The following is a 15,727-nucleotide window of genomic DNA, read 5'->3' as shown; positions in this document are numbered from 1 at the left end:
ATTTTCCCAAGGTGATGTTCACCATTGCTTCATGCTCTCCAGTTCTCCTCAGACTTTTGTATAATGTGTGGGACACATGCAGTATTGTGACACAAGCAGGAATTAAAGAAATTGAGTGAGTCAAACACACTCAGCAGTTCATATGATCAGGCCCATGACAACCAACAGTCCTATGTCCTTGGGTCCACCAAGTGAAGGGTTTGAGTGGATGCCTGACTTGGTAACACCACACATCCTCAGAGCCACCATTCTCTTATGACCAATTTGGGCCAAGATCCGCAATTAAACCATCATGTCCTGTAACCTCCCTAGCTGTTTGACCGGGAGCTGTGCGTCCGTCAGCTGAGGTACTCAGGGATGATGGAGACCATCCGGATCCGCCGAGCTGGCTACCCCATCCGCTACACATTTGTGGAGTTTGTGGACCGGTACAGAGTGCTCATGCCCGGGGTGAAACCAGCATACAAGCAGGTGAGCATCTTCTTCCACGGGTAGCAATTGCTTTCTGATGGGCTCTCCAGAGATATTTGTGGGGTGTGCATCCTCTCCAAAAGCAATTATGAAAGATTTGATCCCCAGAGGTTACAGTGGTTCTCTGGGCTTTCCAAGTGAATGGTTACAGGGCTGGCAGGGTCAGGTAGCCATATTCAACCTGTCCCTCTCACCTTAAATTTAGTGGAAAAAAAGGCCTGGGGAATCCCATTAACAAAAAGCTGCTGGAACTGAGACCAGAAAAGGTCCCCACTGGGCTTGGGAGAAGCAATGGGTGAGGCTGGTCCTGATGAATATCACCCCCTGTCCTACCAGGGTGACCTGCGTGGGACATGCCAGCGCATTGCTGAAGCAGTGCTCGGGAAGGATGATGACTGGCAGATTGGAAAGACAAAGATATTCCTGAAGGTAGGTGGTTCTCCACGTCCTCCCTGCCATGGGACCCTTGCCTGTGAAGTGGTCTCCTACCATTCCCTTTCCATCACAAGACGTGACCCTTTCCCGTGGTCTCTGGGTTGGCGTGGCCATGGGTAGAACCTGGGCCAAGGCAGGATATTTGGGGCCAGTTTAGGAAGCGGTGGGCGGGAGGAAGTCCTGAAACTCTACCAACATGCACACAACCATACGGACACACAAATGGTCACATACAGCTCACAGCCCTTTCCCTCCTGGGCTGAGCCGCTCAACTTCATCCACTGCCTTCACCCAAAAAGCACAGCAGCAGGAGGGATGTGCATGCAGAGCTCTGCTGAGAAAGGAGAACAACAGGCTTGTTTTGCTTCCAGCACACGCTCATGCAACCCAAGACGTGCTTACAACATCCCTTTCTACATCACTTCAGCTGACACAGAGCAGTCTAACACTACAGGTCCCCTGCAGCTCCGTTCACAATTAGCTGTCTTTGAAAACCCTTTACTGTGTTACTCTGGGATAATGAGGCTGAGCTGACCAGAAACCAGTCTGGACACAAAGGCTTCTCTCGAGCAAAAATCTCAACAGTAAACCCCAAACCCATAATCAGCGCGATCACCCCCATCTCTTCCCCAGAAGCTGTTCCTACTAGTCGTTATTTCCAGAGCCTGTTATCAAGATCTCACAGCTGTCAGGGCAGGAAACGGAGAAATCGGGAGGCCCCGAGGGGCCACGTGAGGTTGAGCAAAGTAGGAAATGTGTGGAGCTGCCTCTGCTGCACCCAGCGCCGCAGGATTTGACGTGCTGCAACCGGGAAAGAAAACCGGGTTACAAACGGCGTGGGAGGAATCAATGAAAGCTTGGGCTGGTGCATCTGAGATCTTCAAGGCAACAAAATTCAGTGTTTCAAGGATCTGTTCTGTCCTTAGGATATGGAGGTTTTGCAGCCTTGGCTAGAGAGAGCGATGGGACCCAGGTAGCCTGGAGTTTGTTCCCAAACCTCTCCAGGAACTGCTCCCATGGCTGATGGCACTAGCAGGGAGCTCTGCATGGAAAGACAATGTAATCTGGTTGGTTTCAGACTGTAAAGTACTGCATATGCCACTTCTGGATGCTCTGGTTCATTTTGGAATAAAGGCAGTAGATAACTAGGGTTTATGTAGTGAGTGAGTGGGCTGATACTTGGGATATAAAATGTCCCCAGAGGTTATTTTGGAGATTTCCTCTGGGAAAGGGCCTCATACCACCCGTCCCACCACATGTCAGGCAGATGGAGAACTTAAGACATGGGTGCTGTGGTGCTTCCTCCCACAGGACCATCATGACATGCTGCTGGAGATTGAGAGAGACAAGGCCATCACGGACAAAGTCATCCTCATCCAGAAGGTGGTCCGTGGGTTCAAAGACAGGTAGGTGAGCTACGTGGCAACTGGTGCTTGGGGGATGCGTTGCTCTCTTGGTGCCCATCTGACCTGCTCTGCCTGCAGCCAGGGAAAGGGGAGCCCAAATGTATTGACACTCAGATGCAGCAAGTATTGGAGGCAAACAATAGAGGAAACAAGGGGAAAGCAGTGTTATCTGCCTCCAGGATGGACCTTCTGTCCCTGTTCAGTGCTCTCTTCAGGGGAGCTGGTCACAGAGTGGTTGGGTTTGGAAGGGACCTCTGGAGACCATCCAGTCCAACCCACCTGCTAACGCAGGGTCACCAGAGCAGATCACACAGGAATGTGTCCAGGTGGGTTTGAATGTCTCCAGAGAAGGAGACTCCACAACCTCTCTGGGCAGCCTGATCCAGGGCTCTAGAACCCTAAAAGTAAAGAAGTTTATCCTCATGTTTAGATAGAACCTCCTGTGTTTCAGTCTGTGCCTGTTGCCAGTGTTTTCTATGACAATGCAGCCACGGGACTCTGAGTCTGCTGAAGGCAACGTTAAGCCTCCAGCCTATGGAGATCCCCACAAGACTGTGGTGTGACCACTGGGTCATACACTGTGACTAACACTGCTTTCCCCAAAGCCCAAGGGCTTTGGGAATGTCCCCTTTGCAGGATAGTTGCTCAATCTGGGAGGAGGGCAGGTAGCCCATGGGGAGCTCATGGCACAGTTGTGGAAGAAGAGGGGTAGTCACAGCCAAGGACAATCTGGACCCACATAGGAGAAACAGTTCTTGGGGCTTTCTGCTCTTTGACTGTCCAAGCCATGGCTGTGACTTGCGTTGTGCCTTGGGTTTTGCAGAAAGGACACGCACCAGATAACTCAGTAATCCTTCCCACAGTAATCCCAGCAAGACCCCCAAGCAAGCCCTTCTGATGCAATAGTCTCCAACATGTCTACAAGTAGAATCAGAACAGGATCAGAGGGATGGGAGAAGCAGATAGGGATAACAGGGTGGTGTTGCTGAAGTTTGCTGTTGATTATTTGGGTGAGACTGGATCTGTTCTCAGGTGCTGGGATGGCAGCAGGGAAGAAATTCCAGATGCAAAAGGGTGCAGGGTAGAGGGAAGAAGGGGACCGTTCTCATCACTTTCTACTCTGCCTGTTCCCATAACCTGGCAGAAATCTTCCTGCAGAGACCTACAGAGACCCCCTACAGATCTTTTTGTGAAAGCAAGGAGAGCTGTGAGAGGAGACTCTTTCAGGCCAAAAATGCAATGTTCACTCTACCTGGGTACTCAGTTTCAAATCTCCAAAGAAGGAGGCCCAGGAGATGATGATAACTTGAAGCCAAAACCCAGAGGCAAGTGACTGAAATGCCTTTGCAGGTCTAATTTCCTGAAAGTGAGAAATTCAGTCCTGATGATTCAAAGATACTGGCGTGGACACAACTGCAGGAAGAACTACGGTGCTGTAAGTACAGGGGTGCTTCCTCTCACCTATGCCTTCCTACTCCTTTAATCTGGAACACATGTAAGGGTTTCCTGGCTTAAAATGTCCCATGGAGTATAGGAGGGGGTGGGGTTGGCTTTTATCAGTTGGAGCAATGAATGGAGCTTTGCTCTTACTGTTTGGGCTTCTCATTTTAGAAGGCACCTGAACAACTTCTAGCTGTCCTTTTGCCCATGAATTAGATGTCCAGTGCATCAACTGGTCACCTGGGGTTTTAAAAGTCTTCCCCTAGTTGCCAGGTGACTGAAAAGTCAAGAACAGCTCCCTTTGAAATACAGACTCCATCTCCAAGTGGGACTGTATCTGGATTTCTCTTCAGTCCAGTCCATGGCCCTCTCCCCTCCCTGTCCCACCTGGCTCTGACCTAACAGTGGGTCGTTTGGGAAGTGTACTGTGTCTAAAGAGTCTAACAGTATCATTCTCCCAGCCTACAACTTGAAAGAAATAGCCACTTCCAAGCTGGTCATGATGCCGCATTCTGCCATGAAACAGTCACTTGGCCATCAGGTAGGAGGTCTGTGGGTGCTGGACCTCAATGGGAACAACCCTCATGCCTTGTGGCTACCTTGGGATGGCCAACCAGACAACCTGAGGCTTCTCAAGAGCAAAAACTCTGTAGGACTCAGTGGGGGAGAAACTGCCTTTATCCTCCCTGTGCTTTGAATCAGTGCCGTAGCCGGAGAGCTTCCTTTCTCCACCCTCTTGGAGAACCTCCCTAATGAAGGTTTGTCCTGGTGGTGGCTGATTTCAGTGGCTCTTATTTACAGCCATGCAAGAAGATTAGTGATGGAAATCTGCTTAGGGTGGGTGAGCCCCTGGGCAGTGGGGTGGTTTCATCCTGCTCCCTCTTGCAGATGCGGATCGGCTTCCTGAGGCTGCAGGCCCTCTACCGATCCCGCAAGCTCCACAAGCAGTACCACATGGCTCGCCGGCGCATCATCGAGTTTCAGGCACGATGCCGGGGATACCTGGTCCGCCGGGCTTTCCGTCACCGTCTCTGGGCTGTCCTCACCGTCCAGGCGTACGCCCGGGGCATGATCGCCCGAAGGCTGTATAAGCGTCTTCGGGGAGAAGTAAGTACCATGGAGGAGGTCATGGGAAACGGAGGTGGGGAGAGGGGAAATAAACAAGGTTCTGCATCACTTGCTCATGGGATTATTCTTCAAAGAGCAAAAAAAAAATCTAGAAAATAAGTAGATGCCTATTCAAAAGGGCTCTTGTTGTTATTCCCCCAGTATCATCGACGCCTGGAAGCAGAAAAACTTCGTCTGGCGGAAGAAGAGCGACTCCGAAAGGAGATGAGCGCCAAGAAAGCCAAAGAAGAAGCAGAAAAGAAGCACCAAGTACGTGGGGACAGATCTCTTTCTGAGGTTCTGTCTCTGTTTTCCAGGGACTGTTTTTACTCCTCTGAGGGGGAATGCCAAAAATATCTAAGGGATTTCTGCCCTGCTTGAGCGGTTTGTATTTAATTCACTGAAGAACTCTGTGCTCTAACTAGCTTGAAGCTGCTCCAGAATTTCTGATCTGCTGCACAGGAATGCCAGAGATTACGGTTATTATTCACTTGCTTTTGCTATTGTATAAAGGCTGAAGGGTGAACTGGGATGCTGTGGGTCTGTGCACATGCATGGTTACTGTAGAAAATGAAAAAATGAGATTAGTGAGAGTCTCTGTTTATGAATAAGACCCCCTAAACAGGCACTAAGGAGAGAGAAAATGCTATTGCTTTGTCTTTCTGCAATTAGGAAACTGAGGCATGTACAAGTTACTGGTTTGCTCCGAGTCACATTGCTGGATAGTACCCCAAGCACCAGGCAGTCTGCCTCTCTAAAACCAAGCTCTGCAGAAGTTAGTGCCAGCTCTTTGAAAGGAACAGTTCAGTCATTGTACTTGTCCTGTTCCAGGTACGCCTGGCCCAGCTGGCGCGGGAAGATGCGGAGAGAGAAGTAAAGGAGAAGGAGGAAGCACGTCGGAAGAAAGAGCTCTTAGAGAAAATGGAGAGAGCTCGCAACGAGCCAGTGAATGACTCAGAAATGGTGGACAAAATGTTTGGATTCCTGGGGACAACCTCCTCCCTGCCTGGCCAGGAAGGACAGGCACCCAATGGCTTTGAGGTACTGGAGACATACACAAGTCTGGCTATCACAGGAAAGGCTTTAGCAACACACTAATGAATCATGGGAGAGCGAGACAATCCAAAAGGGGGTCTCTGAAGGCTTCATTCAAGACCATGCTCTTCTACATGGCCCAGAGGGTTGGCATGCTGTGGCTGGGGACAGGCAGACAGTCTCCAGGCTTTCTCTGGGGATACTGCATGGAAGGGAGAGGTATCACTATAAGACCATTGGGGACATGTGACATTTGACATCTTCTACATTGTGGTTCATCACAGCTCACAGCATTTGGTTCCTGGACATCCTTTTCCCATTCTAGGAGTGGGGCCATGGCTTGATGTTTCTCCTATTGCTCTGGGGACCTTCCTGGGCACAGCATGTCCTTCAAGACTGAGGCTTTGCATGGGCTCCAGAGTTATATTTCATGGTTTTCTCTCCAACCGGCCTTTTCTTTGGGTGTGGAAATCAGACAGACAGAAAAGTCAGGCCCAAGGGGAAAGTGTATTTCAGTATCCAAAGTCACTCTGAACACCTAACATGTCCTTCCTCACCAGGATCTTGAGCGAGCCCAGAAGGAGCTGGAGGAAGAGGACCTAGATGCAGCTTTGCCTCTCCCTGAGGAAGAGGAGGAAGATCTCTCAGAGTACAAATTTGCCAAGTTTGCCGCCACGTATTTCCAGGGCACGACAACACACACCTACATCCGACGGCCTCTCAAGCAGCCTCTTTTGTACCATGAAGATGAAGGAGACCAGTTGGTGAGGCAGGGGATGAAAACTCTTGAGCAGGGCGGGGTGGGTTGGAGCAAACCTGGGGAACCCTTCAGCTAAAGGACATCAGAGTTTCCCTTTGGGATATACTGTGTTAAAGGGAGGCAGTGGTGAGTCCCCTTCTGTACCTTGTTATTTCGTAGAATCATAGAATCATAGTATCATAGAACAGTTTGGGTTGGAAGGGGCTTTCAAAGCTCATCCAATTCAACCCCCTGCCATGAACAGGGGCATCTTCAACCAGATTAGGTTGCTCAGAGCCCCGTCCAGCCTGGCCTGGGATGTCTCCAGGGATGGTTCATCCACCACCTCTCTGGGCAACCTGGGATAGGCTCTCACCACCTTCACTGTAAAAAATTTCTTCCTCATGTCTGACCTGAATCTTCCCTGTTTTAGTTTGAAACCATCACCATTTTTCCTATCATAACAGTCCCTGCTAAAAAGTCTGTCCCCATCTTTCTTCTAGGCCCATTTTCAGTACTGAAAGGTCCCAATGAGGTCTCCACAAAGACCTTTGTGTTAGGACCGTTAATCAAGCGCTCTGCACTCAGGGCTTAGACAATGCAAATTATTGAGTGAGCAACACTTGTAAAGTTACTACTCAGCAGCTGAAAAAGTTGCTTCTTACCTTACCAGTGCAGAGCTTGAAGAGGAGAAACACTTGTTCTATAACCAACAGTACCAGAGCAGAATCATAGTAAACTTGCATGGCTGTAATGAACATTACATTGGCCATGAACTTGCCTTCAGTGTGGTTGCTCAGGTGGGATGTATGCTGCTGGCAAAACTGTTCTATATGACACAGGAAGGTGTTTTATCTCCTGCAAATGTACAGAGAGACCACAGTGATGATCCTGATGGATTCAGCATGACTTGACCACCCCCTCCACTGCCCTAGCATGAGCTAATGGAGTTTAACTTTCCTTTCAAACAGGCAGCACTTGCTGTATGGATCACTATCCTCCGTTTCATGGGAGACCTCCCTGAGCCAAAATATCATACAGCCATGAGTGACGGTGGTGAGAAGATACCAGTGATGACAAAAATCTATGAGACTCTTGGAAAAAAGACCTATAAGAAAGAACTGCAGGCTCTGCAGGGAGAAGGAGAGGTAACTGCTGTGGCTGTAAAAGAGCTGGTATTATTAGGTGTTGGCTATTGAAATGTGTTGGAAAGAAGCAACTTGTGGGGTTTGCTGCAGGCATTCAATTTGTTGATATTTTTTTTTGCAATTGAGTTATAAAGGGAGGTTTGCCTGTGTGTCAGGTGTTGATCCTGTCCCTTCTTCTTCACAGGGATAACTGAATGTCCCCCAGTAATACAGTAAGGAAAGTGATGTCTCTCATAAGGCTTTGATCTGTCTCCTCCTCCTTGTAGGTCAGAAATACATGGGGGGAGTGCAATGTCCCGTGTCATCGGTCTCTCACTTGGGGATTTCTTTTTGATCTGCTCTGCATCAGAAGAGAGTAAATTAAAAATGTGCCCTTAATCTTGGAGCAGGAAGTAAAGTTACCAGGGGATTAGGCTGTGGAAATCCTCCCAAAAAAATCCCTAGTGCATCCTAGTGTATTCTGGGATGTCACTGGAGGACTTTGTCTTAGGACCCCTCCCAGATAAGACTTTGTTCTGGATAAATCGCTATGGTGCTTTCATCTTTGGCAATTGCTTTATTCAACAGGACAAGATATTACATGGAATTGGGATTTTCTAGATGATACAGTTGCATTTTCAATAAGTTTTCTGTAGTATCGTTTGGATAAAGCATCAGTTGCAGATGTAAATTAAGAAATTTCCTAGTTTTTAGAGACAATTATATCACTCATCACTTTCAGTGAATTACCTGAGAAAGAGAGTAGCTTCATCTGGATTGTAATTCTGTGAAAAAATGCACCAAGAATAACTTTTCATTCCCTCTACATATCATTTCTTTCTTGTTTATTATGAAAAGATGTATTTTAGCCAATTGAGACAACAGGTAGTACAGAAGAGAAGGAAAATTTAAGCAGTCATTAAGCAGAGTGCACAACAGTGCAGAGACATGTCCGAGCTGACCCCGAGCATGATGATATGAAAATCCTGGTTTACAGCACTAGCTTGGCTTTTTAACAGCTATAAACCATCACAACTGCAAGACTCAAAGTTTTGATCTGGTGTAAAATTACGATCGTTTCAAGGCTGTTAAATGGGGAGAGGTTAACTGGGTCAAAAAGTGAAGTGATTATTCATGCCATTTAAATCTGACAACTAGCATAAACTTGGTATAAAAGTAGGAAGGCAACAGTAACTTGATGGTATGTAGTCAGTGCCTGGGTCTGTCCCACATAAAATTTATTTTTCTGGAAAAATTTGTTAGAGTACAGTGATGAAACCCCAATGGGTAACTACCAGTCCATGAATCCCTGCCTAGATAACTTCCAGCTCACAAACCTGCTGTGCAAATGGCTCATCTCAGAGAATGGTCTCACTCCTAGAATAATTTGGGTTGGAAGGGACTTTCAAAGCTCATCCAGTGCCACCCCTGCCATGAGCAGGGACATCTTCACCAGCTCAGGTTGCTCAGAGCCCCGTCCAGCCTGGCCTGGGATGTCTCCAGGACTGGGACATCTGCCACCTTTCCATCCAACCTGTTCCAGTATTTGCAGTGTAGGAACAAGCCTGAATGTCACACAGCAGAACTGGCTGGACCCAGGTTGTCTAGGAGTCAACCATGCATTCAACATAATATTTTTCTGGCATCTCCGATATGTAATTTTGATCTGGGAGAGGCTCATTTATTAGAGAGTATCTGTGGAATTCAGAGCCAGACATGGGTTATGAGGGGGTGTGGGAATATGGATCCAAACTTACAGTTGCCTCCAGCCTCTGGAAATATCTCACTCTCTGCCCAGGATTAATGAGCCCAGGGGACAGAGGGAGAGCATGTACTTGGCAGCGCTCTGTGTCTCACCCCATTGCATCCACAACTCTTGCTTTGCAGAGTACTCACATTGATGGGCACAAGAAGAACAGTGTGCGGCACAAACTGGTCTCCTTAACACTCAAGAAGAAATCCAAACTGACGGAGGAGGTGAGAGGAGACGCTTGGCCGCCTGGCAGCACAAGTGCCGTCGGATTGTCTGCAGCCCTCTCTGACTCTCTTCTGCTTTTCCCTAGACAACATAGAACCAGCCCTCCTCTGGGTTTGGCGCTACCTGTCTCTCTGCCTGAAAGATTTAAGGAGTGTTTAAGGGGAAAGGTTGGCTTCCCGTGTCTCCTTGAGTCATTCTGCACCTCGCGCCGGCCTCCCCTCGGCTCCCGTTCTCCATCCATCCAGCATCTTCCCTCCCCTCTTTCACAGCCTTCCATCCAGCTGCCGATACCTCCCACCACCCTGTGATGGTCTGAATGTTAATCCCTGCTTTTAGTTTCCTGCCCTCCGCCATGGCGTAGGTAGCAGAGGTGGGATAGCCAAAAGCCTTCACCCATCCTCTGCTCCTCTCCAAGTGCCAGGGTCAAAATTCCCCATGGGAGCAGTTAGCTAAGCTGAGAGCTTTTGAAAATCTCACTTCAAAAGACTGAGGAACAAGAAATGTTTTTTTAATGTTCTGGTGGGGAATGAAAGCAGGGCAAAGATGTGGATTCAGTCTTCTTTTACACACGGCCATGTCCACTTTCAGAGCAGAGACCATCTCTCTTGGCTATAGATGCTTGAGAGCATGAAGGTTGCTCTCTTAGGTGGTTACCCTCCTTCCCTTTAGGGTCAGTGGGGAGAAATAGGACCCAGTCCAGCTTAACCTAAGTTGTCACTCCATAAATGCCTATTTCAAGTGTCTCTAAATGGAGACTGGTTTGAGTAGCTGAGACATAGAGTTGGTAAGCGGCTAAACGTCATGCCTGTTTTCACAAACAGCACCATGCTTATGCGCTTTTGCCTGCATCACTAGCATAGGGAGCAGGTCCATTCTGTCAGTGTTTTAATATATTTTTTAATATAACTGAGTTGAAGGAACAGGCCTTCCTTGGCAATAAGCTTGGGTTATTCCAAAGATCCTTGGTGGCCCTTACCTGTCTGCAAGACCAGTTCAGAGCTGGGATGTAAGGATGTCATCACAGAAACCTTGGACAAAGACCAAGCAGGTGGGAGTGTGACTAGACAGGACCATTTCCATCTTCACCCACATGCGATTAAAGCCAACGAAGTCACACCCTCCCATTGCTGATAAAGTGCTAGATTAAAGAACTTCTGAGACCCCTCCTGGCTGGTGGAGGATTCCTCCTGGGGGAGCACCACACATTTGGGATGGGGGTGGGGGGGACATAGTAACTGGCTGTACTGAAAGAGAACAATGTGTCTGGTTGGCAGGTGACAAAGAGACTTCATGACGGCGAGTCCACACTCCAGGGTAATAGCATGCTTGAAGACCGACCCACCTCCAACCTGGAGAAGCTCCATTTCATTATTGGTAATGGGATCCTCAGGCCAGCCTTAAGGTTAGAAATCAAGACAGAGGCATAAACATGACATTCTTTTCATTCCTTCTTCCTTGAGCTATGCTTGTCCAAATGATTTTGCTACTGTGTGCAGCTTTACAAAACTCTTGTTATATGATTTTTCTGATTGTGTTTTATAATATGGGCTGAATCATGTTCTTCACTGTCCATATCTGGCCTGACTGAAAGACCATGCAAAGGGACTCAAATGCTTCCAAAAGTGCTAGTGGCTACTGCATTGTTTTTTTAAATGCTCACTCTTTTTCACTGCGCCTTGTTTTCTCTTTGACCATTTAGATCTCTATTGTTTGTGAGAATATTTTTAATGGTGTACTAATGAAAAATTCAGACTCACTTCAGTTGCCAAATTAAGCACTCAAAAAATAGAAAGTGCCAAATTAAGGCCAACTGTACCTCTTTGGTTTAGCCCATTTATGTGTGTTTGTTATAATATAGTCCTTGTTTATGTATTCTTACACTCTTTTCACTCACACCTATCTGCTAACTCCAGGAACAGGTGTTGCATCCTCATCTGATGACTAGTTTCTCTAATTTTCATTTCATCCTCCCAGATCACCATGAAACCCTTAGCCTTATTTTTCTGCACAAGGTCTGTTCTGAAGGCAGAGCTGGTTGTGTCCCATGGGCTTTCCCATGGGGCTTGTCAATGTAAGAGATTGGCTAACAAGTCTTTGCTGCCATCCATGTAGATGAAGGAGTAACATTATCCCTCATTTTGTATGTAGAGAACTAAGGTTAAAGTCAAAAGTGGACATGAATTCCCAAATTGAGACACCTGACAATGTACACACCTGTTTGTGTGTAAGAGATGGACAAATGTTGACTTCTACTGGAGTCCCCAGCACTTCTAGAAAGCAAGTTCAGATGTCTCAAGAGGAACAGCCAGCAAATATAGACTCTAGCCGATGGTCTTCTATGGAAGTTAGTCTAGAAGCTTCTCTTGGTATCACTGGGAAATATGTGTGATAAACAAGGGTAGACTCCACCATCTAGAGGTGACATTCAGCTGCCTGAACCTTCAGACTCCCCTTTATTTCCCTGATTTTCTCTGAGCAGCATCATTCAGCTGTGGGAAATCTCAGCTGAAGCACAGAGAAGACTCGGTGGACAATATGGGACTGGTGATGGATTTGAGAGACAATGCAATGCTTAGGGTGACCATCATTAGGGCAGTTAAATGAATATCCTTGCGATTCTAAAATGAACTTTTCGCTATCAATGACATGCAGGTTGGATCTGGCTCTATTTCTGTTCATGCTGAAAAATACCACCTCGTTAACTCTATATTTTTTTTTTAATTCCTGTTGCAGGGATGAAATCTATTGTCAAATCTGCAAGCAGCTGACCCAGAATCCATCCAAAAGCAGCCACGCCAGGGGTTGGATCCTGATGTCCCTCTGTGTGGGATGTTTTGCTCCTTCTGAGAAGTTTGTGAAGGTAAATTATACATTATGTTTCTCTTATTAATTATCCGTCAATACATTTTCTTTTTCATGCACAGAACCAGCTTTTCCCTTGGGTTTCACAGTAGAGGGAATCTTGGTTTTTAACTTTGCCAGGAATTACAATGACATAAAGTTCCTAATCAGAAAGAAAAGTGTACATGGTCCTAGGCTCAATGTGCAAAGTGGATGAGATGGTTTGCTCCTCGGAAGTGTCTCTTTTTCCTGTGACTTAAAAGGGAGCATAGACATCCAGTTCAAACGATGCCTCCTGCACTGTAGATGTGTGAAGATGCGATTAAGTGACTTCTGGCAGGAATATTGATCGCGAGAGGCTGCAAGTGGGATTTGGACACCAGGAATAGCCCACATTTCTCCCCTATTTCTCACATGCAAAGGTCTGTGCATTCATTCCAGCATCTACTGGCTTCGACAGTACGACTTCAGGCATATAACTCTAACAAATTTGGCAAGGAATAGTACTACATAGCTAATTATAAATATAAATCAATATAAATAATTATACATAGAGAGGGAGAGGTTTAATTTACCTGGAAGCATGTTTGCATAGTTGCTCTCTGCATGCTACAACGTGCCCCACCACGTGTTATACTGAAAACATCCAACTCTAAACAGCCACATGAGAGATGACATGTAATGTATCTTCAGAAGTGCTGTGGATCAGCAGGACTGAAGTCAGTGGGAGATGTGAAGTGGCTGACACTCTTGAAATTCAGGTTGTTCTTAAGGATTTTATTTTTTTCCTGGGCAAAGTCAATGTTTTTTTGCCCAGATATGCATAGTCTGCCTTCCAAATGAGTTACATACCTACGGTTTGATTAATACCACTGGGCTGCTCGTGTTAATCACATACCTAAGAGTTTGGCTGGCACAGGGCAGAGGACTGAGCATTGTGTCTTTGACTTGCCATGACATGACAAAACCTTCTTTGTCCCTCTCAGATCTTTGAATGTTGGAGCCTGGACCTGCTCCCAAGCCTGTTGGAGATAGAACTGTTCCATTAAATTCCATAGATATCAGATCAGGTACTTGGTCCTCAGCACTGAAAGAGCTGAAGCCAAGAATAGAAATCCTTCCTTCATCCTCAGGTCTTGCCAGTATGAAATCTAATAAAGCAGATAAATCACTGGCAAAGTGGTGGAAAATTAAATTATGTCTGGAAATGAGATCTGAGAAAGTGTGCCACAGGAGGTTCTGTGGGTTTAAATCTTTAATAGCGGAAGATTATTTTAGCTGAGTGAAGCACTTCTCAGAAATAATTTAAGGGTAGCTCTGGAGACTCAGAGATAAAATCATAGGATAGTTTGGACTGGAAGAGACCTTTAAAAGCCACCGAGTCCAACCCCTTTGCAATGAGCAGGGACATCTTCACCAGCTCAGGTTGCTCAGAGCCCCGTCCAGCCTGGCCTGGGATGTCTCCAGAGATGCTTCATCCACCACCTCTCTGGGCAACCCAGGACAGTGTTTCATACATAGCTCTGCCCAAAGTTATGGTCCATGCTGAAATATATGGCAAGGATCCTTAGAGGGATTTAGACTCTACAGAGGGATCTGGGCCGGCTGGATCAGTGGGCCAAAGTTCAACAAATTGTCTGAGGTTCAACAAGGCCAAGTGTCAGGTCCTGCACTTGGGTCACACCAACCCCAGGCAGCGCTACAGGCTCAGGGAAGAGCAGCTGGAAAGTGTCTGGTGGAAAAGGAGCTGAGAGTGTTGTTTACAGCAGCTGAACATGAGCCAGCGTGTGCCCAGGTGGCCAAGAGGCCACCAGCATCCTGGCTGGTACCAGCACTGGTGTGGCCAGCAGGCCCAGGGCAGTGACCGTCCCTGTGCTGGGACCTGGGGAGGCCAAACCGCCAATCCTGGGGGCAGTTTTGGGCCCGTCACGCCAAGAAAGGGCTTGAGGTGCTGGAGCGAGTTGAGAGAAGGGAACGGAGCTGGTGAGGGGCTGGAGCACAAGTGTGATGGGAGCGGCTGAGGGCCCTGGGGGGTTCAGCTGGAGAACAGGAGCTGAGGGGAGACCTTCTGATCTCTGAACTGCCTGAAAGGAGCTTGGAGCCAGGGAGGGTCGGGCTCTGCTCCCCAGGAACAAGCACCAGGAGCAGAGGAAACAGCCTCAAGTTGCGTCAGGGGAGGTTTATATTGGATATTGGGAAAAATTTATTCACAGGAAGGGTTGACATGCGTTGGATCAGGCTGCCCAGGGCAGTGGTGGAGTCACCACCATCCCTGGAGGGGTTTAAGAGATGTATAAATGAGGTTCTTAGGGACACTGTTTACTGGTGGACTTGGTAGTGTTGGGTTAACAGTTGGACTTGATCTTAACCTAGACATTTCTGTGATTCTATGCATATTCTAAACAGAGTTGGAGCGGGTTTATACTAATTCTGCCCTTATTGATCAGCCTTTTGCACCTTGTGATGTTGGAGACGATAGGCAGCTGTGGTGAATGAAGATCCCCTTTTCTCCTCTTTTCCTTCTATTCTTTGTACCTTTCAACTAACGGGCTTTGGTGGGAAGGTTCAGTCACAAGGAAGGAGAAATACAAAAAATATGTAATTACATAGTCCATTATTAACAGCATAATTAAAACTACACTTTTACACAGCATCAGCTGCTTGCAATCATTTGCAGCAGCTCCCAGCCATATATCCTTACCTAGTTTTTTCAGAGTATGTCTGTAAGTTACGATTGACAGAGATATCTGTCTCTCTACCCTTGTCATTTATGGACTGACAGTGTTATAGAGCAGTCTGTGCTACTGGAAGAACAGCTATGTGTTATCATTCAGAGAACTCTTTATCTATTCATGAAGTGTCTCTGAAAAATATGGTTTACAGAACTATCAGTCTTAGCTACCTTTCTGGCCAAGGTATTTATGTAATATTTTTTTAATGTATTATCTTTCACATTGAGGAAGTCACTGAATTTAATTTTCTCTACAGTAATGTGGTTGTATTTTTAACATACAGTGAAGTGCTTCAAATTCAATTTGAAATCTGGCTACAGAAACATCTGTTTAATGTAATAGTGAAAGATCTTTTCTACAGACAGCTAAGTGTTCTGAGTGGCATTTGCTTACAATTCCCCTGGATCGTTACTTGC

The 15,727-nt window shown here is 46.9% G+C and overlaps 1 protein-coding gene across 1 annotated transcript in view; it reads left to right on the top strand.

Moving 5' to 3' along the window:
* MYO7A (myosin VIIA) overlaps positions 1-15,727 on the top strand; it is a gene marked incomplete at its 3' end in the record, with an annotated part of 69,725 nt that overhangs the window by 33,531 nt on the left and 20,467 nt on the right. Inside the window, exons 16-27 of the mRNA XM_080356313.1 lie at positions 313-471; positions 808-900; positions 2,218-2,312; positions 3,663-3,747; positions 4,641-4,859; positions 5,022-5,129; positions 5,691-5,900; positions 6,455-6,658; positions 7,605-7,781; positions 9,648-9,737; positions 11,013-11,140; positions 12,472-12,598. Coding sequence (XP_080212439.1) covers positions 313-471; positions 808-900; positions 2,218-2,312; positions 3,663-3,747; positions 4,641-4,859; positions 5,022-5,129; positions 5,691-5,900; positions 6,455-6,658; positions 7,605-7,781; positions 9,648-9,737; positions 11,013-11,140; positions 12,472-12,598 — 1,695 coding nt within the window. The remainder of the gene's footprint in view (positions 1-312; positions 472-807; positions 901-2,217; positions 2,313-3,662; positions 3,748-4,640; positions 4,860-5,021; positions 5,130-5,690; positions 5,901-6,454; positions 6,659-7,604; positions 7,782-9,647; positions 9,738-11,012; positions 11,141-12,471; positions 12,599-15,727) is intronic.

This window comes from Nesoenas mayeri (genome assembly GCF_963082525.1).
Source record: "Nesoenas mayeri genome assembly, chromosome: 1".
NCBI classification, from domain to species: Eukaryota; Metazoa; Chordata; class Aves; order Columbiformes; family Columbidae; genus Nesoenas; species Nesoenas mayeri.
This window is presented reverse-complemented; position numbering and strand designations above follow the sequence as displayed.